Raw genomic sequence first — 4,030 nt, 5'->3', positions numbered from 1 at the left:
GTATATATAAGGAAATATTGACTTTGTCAAGATTAACTTTGACGTTGTAAAAATTAACTTTAGTGTTGTAAAATTGAACTNTGATGCGAATTAGGTGTCAGGTTTCTTAATTGGCTGGTCATCTTCTTTGGTCTCCTTTTCTTCATCGATAGCATCATATTCTTCTTTGTCACTATTTACGATGCTAGTTTTTATTACTTCTTTGTTTTCGTTGTTGGTTAAGCGCCGGGTTGGAAGTGAGGTTGTCATTTTTTGTTGTATATTTATTTTTGGTTTATCGATGTCGATTAGGACTGCTTCTGCAATTTTAAGATGCGTGTAGTTGCTGTTCTGGTATATTACTTTGGTGTTGCTGTCGAGGATTTCACGGCTAATTGTGATTGAGTGTGTTGAGTCCAAATGAGATTTGATAGCACCACTCTGTTTATGCATCGTAAGCCTTCTAGTCAGTGAGGTAGTAGTAATCCCGATATATGAGTCATGTTGACGTGCACAGCCGTCAAAGGGGCAATTAAATTCATATATTACGTGGTTACGCTTTAACTCAGAGTTATCTCTAGGACTGCAGTTGTTTTTCAGTATTAGGTGAGACGTCTTTTTATTGTTGTAATAAATTCGGAGTTTAACTTTACTATTTGGGTTGGTTGGTGTGACATTTTTATTGATGATATGCTTAAGAATAGCTTCATCTACCTTGTTTGACATGTGGTTTCTGTAATACAAGATGATGTCGTTATCTTGATTTTTGGTGCTAGGAAGGTTATTGATGTGTAGTAATTTGTTTTTAACAATCTTTTCAATAGAGTAAGTCTCTTTAATTCAGCGTCGCGATTTTCAATATCGGAAGAGTGTGTGAATGCCGGTTCACAAATGATTTTATTGTGCTGTCTTTAAATTGTTCAGTGCATTCACTTTGTCCATTCAAACAAATTCCTGTATTCGTTTCTTTGACATAGACCGCGGTTTTGAATCGTTCTTCGCCACGGGTGACCAACACATCGAGGAAAGGTAAACGTTGTTCCTTTTCACTTTCAATGGTAAATCTAAGTTTTGATTTGTTTAAGGTACCAAGTAGTTGGGTGATTTGTTCAGGATCGTTATAGAAGACAAAGATATCATCCACGTATCTGGCGTAGATATTTGAGAAAAACAAAAAACTTTAGTGAGAAAAATCGAAAAAAGGAACTACAAACATATTAACGCCAAACATTCGGTAAAATTTATAGAATATTATAATCTCTATAGTTTCAAATTGGAAATCCGCCAGCAAACTTCCAGTGTATTGCAGAGTTACTGAACTTAAGATGCAAAAGCAATGCAATCTTCTGTAATAATTTCAGTACTACAGCTCAAGCATTTTTCTATGACGGGCATTGCATTATTAAAAAATCTACTATAACATAATTTCATTTCCATACAAAAAACTTGGTGGTCTAGACAAAAATGCTTTATAAAAATTTGGTAAGATAATAGTTGGAATAGTAATAGAGTGTTTAGATTTATTAAAACAAATTAATTCAAACTTAGAAGAATTAAGTTTAAGACAAATAGAGTCAGACCAAGCAATAATTGAAGAAAGACATAGAGATAAATTATGAAGAACACTATTGAGATTAGATGGAGGAAAAGAAGTATAAATGTAAGAATCATCAGCATATAGTTGACTAGAGAAAGAAAAGTTATTAATAATACGAGGTAGTTCAATTCCTCGGAACCGTCTTGCCGTTCCTGGTCGCAAATTTGAAAAAAGTATAAATGTTTTACCTACCTCGGATCTAGAAGAGCTGGATGAAAAAGGTCACCAGTCTAATTTTAGCCACATTTGGATAGTTTCTAACCACCCGTGCATATTGCCTAGATCCACCGCTGAGGATTATGATTTTAAATGTATAGAATTTTACGATTTAACTGATTTCAAAACAAGCAATTTCGGCAAAAATTATGCGTACCTTTTAGCAGCAATTAAAAAATTTCCAAGCTAGTTAAATGCTGCTGCCAGAGACCAAACTTAAATTGTTTTTCAATGATTGGGATTTTTTTATTACAAATTAAAGATTATTTCAGAACAATTTGTTTAAAAATTACCATATTATAATTTAACTTATACAAGTTTACATTTCAACCAATTTAATATGCACATCAGGAAAAAATTAATTTATCTGCGAAAAATGTAATGAAAAAACAATACCTAAGAATCTTTAAATTTAACAACATTTTTAGCCTGTTCATGTTCAATTTGAATTATAAAAATTTAAAAAAAGGATTGTTGTCCTTTATAATTAAAAAAACATTTATTTACTAACATTAGAAAATTTAATAAGAAATAGCTGAAACTTTTACATAAACTCTGGCGTAGCTTCACAGAGTACACATTTGAGATAATCACACGCCTGGTCATTCCACGTGTAGAGTCCAGACCAAAATGATATGCATGATTCTAGATTCCAGGATACCCAAAAGCATTGGGTTGGTCTGGATACCAAAATGTTTTATTGCCCAAACTCCGTGAAACATTTGGAAATGGTTTCCATACAAATGGTGTCGATATATTTAGAGGATCAACTTTCTGTCCACTTAGCCATATTTTTCTAGAGTAAAAATCAGTGTCGTAACAACCATTGTTGTTGGAATCAAAAATGACAAAATTAATTATCTTAAAAATATCAATACTTGACAATTTTAACAACCTTGTATTGAGTTTAAATAAAATATTATATCATCGTTCTTTTTCGTTGTATTGATAACAACAGGAAACGTATTTGGTGGTGACAATTGGTTGCACCAGCTCCTTGCCTGCTCCCAATTCCATGATCCAACCTCCAATTTGTAGCAGGATTTTGATGAAAAAAGTAAACAAACGAAGGAGGACATAATTCTGAAAAATATTTTTATTAAATTTGTTTGAAATACCTAAATGTAAATATGTTTGTAAATATTTTTATCTGAAACCTGCTCTGATGTACAATGAGCATCCAAGAGAATGCTTGATCCAGATACTCCACGTTTCAAACAGATCACACCTACTTGACTCGTAGTACTGGAAAGCCAGGCAACCATTGTAGCGGTCACAAGCAAGACTGCACTGTGGCAGAGATATGTTTGCAAATGTTTTGTTTGATGCATCAGCAAAACAAGTGAAGGGCAATTTAACATCCCTCCTGTACAAACTTCCAACAACAAAATCCCAGCGCATTCTTCGAATTATATAAACTGCCATCGTAAGGCAATATACTTGAAAGATTGTTGAAATAAACATAATAGTTATATAATATAGTTAGTAATAATAGTTTTAATAGTTAGTAATAAACATATTTCTTTAAAATTCATTCAATATAATGTTAATTTTTTTTAATTCTGAAAAGTAAAATGTTAGAAAGACTGTCTAACGCATGTTTATTGTCTCCGAAAGTCAAAGGAGAAAAAATTGATATCGTTTAAACATCTACATATGTGCATTGTTTATTCAATACATTAGATGCATTCTATCTAACATGTATCTAATAAGTTGCTGGCAACTTATTAGATATATGTGTCTAATAATCCGCTGGCAACGCATTTAAAATCGTCACAGGGCTCTGACATTCAGAATAAATTAGCCATGTGAAGTGATGCTTGAGAAAATGCTTGCATACGCCCTACTGTATACATACACGGATATTCATTTATAATTGTATATTTATTTTTTTAAATTGCTTGTATTTTTTCACCCAATTATTTACTTGTTTATCGATTTATTTATTTTTTGTCTGTTTTTGTGTATTATTTTATAGTTGTAATTTCAAATGAGCGTGTGTTTGTGTTTTTGTGTGTGACTGACTGACTGACTGACTGACTGACTGACTGACTGACTGACTGACTGGCTGGCTGGTTGGCTGGCTGGCTGGCTGACTGGATAGCTGGCTGGCTGACTCAATTTATTTAATTTATTCATTCATTAATTTATTTTATTAATTCATTTATTTATTCACTCTTCACTTACTCACCAACTCACTCATTCATCCACCCACTCACTCACTCACTCATTCACTCA

At 32.6% G+C, this 4,030-nt stretch overlaps 1 protein-coding gene across 1 annotated transcript; it reads right to left on the bottom strand.

The window, feature by feature from the left end:
* Positions 1-2,437: 2,437 nt before the first annotated feature.
* HELRODRAFT_183410 (hypothetical protein) lies at positions 2,438-3,217 on the bottom strand (the record flags this gene model as incomplete). Its single annotated transcript, XM_009012442.1, has 3 exons — positions 2,438-2,653; positions 2,783-2,910; positions 3,025-3,217. 3 exons carry the CDS (start codon positions 3,215-3,217, stop codon positions 2,438-2,440), a joined length of 537 nt encoding a protein of 178 aa, XP_009010690.1.
* Positions 3,218-4,030: the final 813 nt, after the last annotated feature.

Source organism: Helobdella robusta (assembly GCF_000326865.2).
Source record: "Helobdella robusta unplaced genomic scaffold HELROscaffold_106, whole genome shotgun sequence".
NCBI classification, from domain to species: domain Eukaryota; kingdom Metazoa; phylum Annelida; class Clitellata; order Rhynchobdellida; family Glossiphoniidae; genus Helobdella; species Helobdella robusta.
Note: the sequence above shows the minus strand (reverse complement) of the source record. Positions and strands in the feature narration are given on the sequence as shown.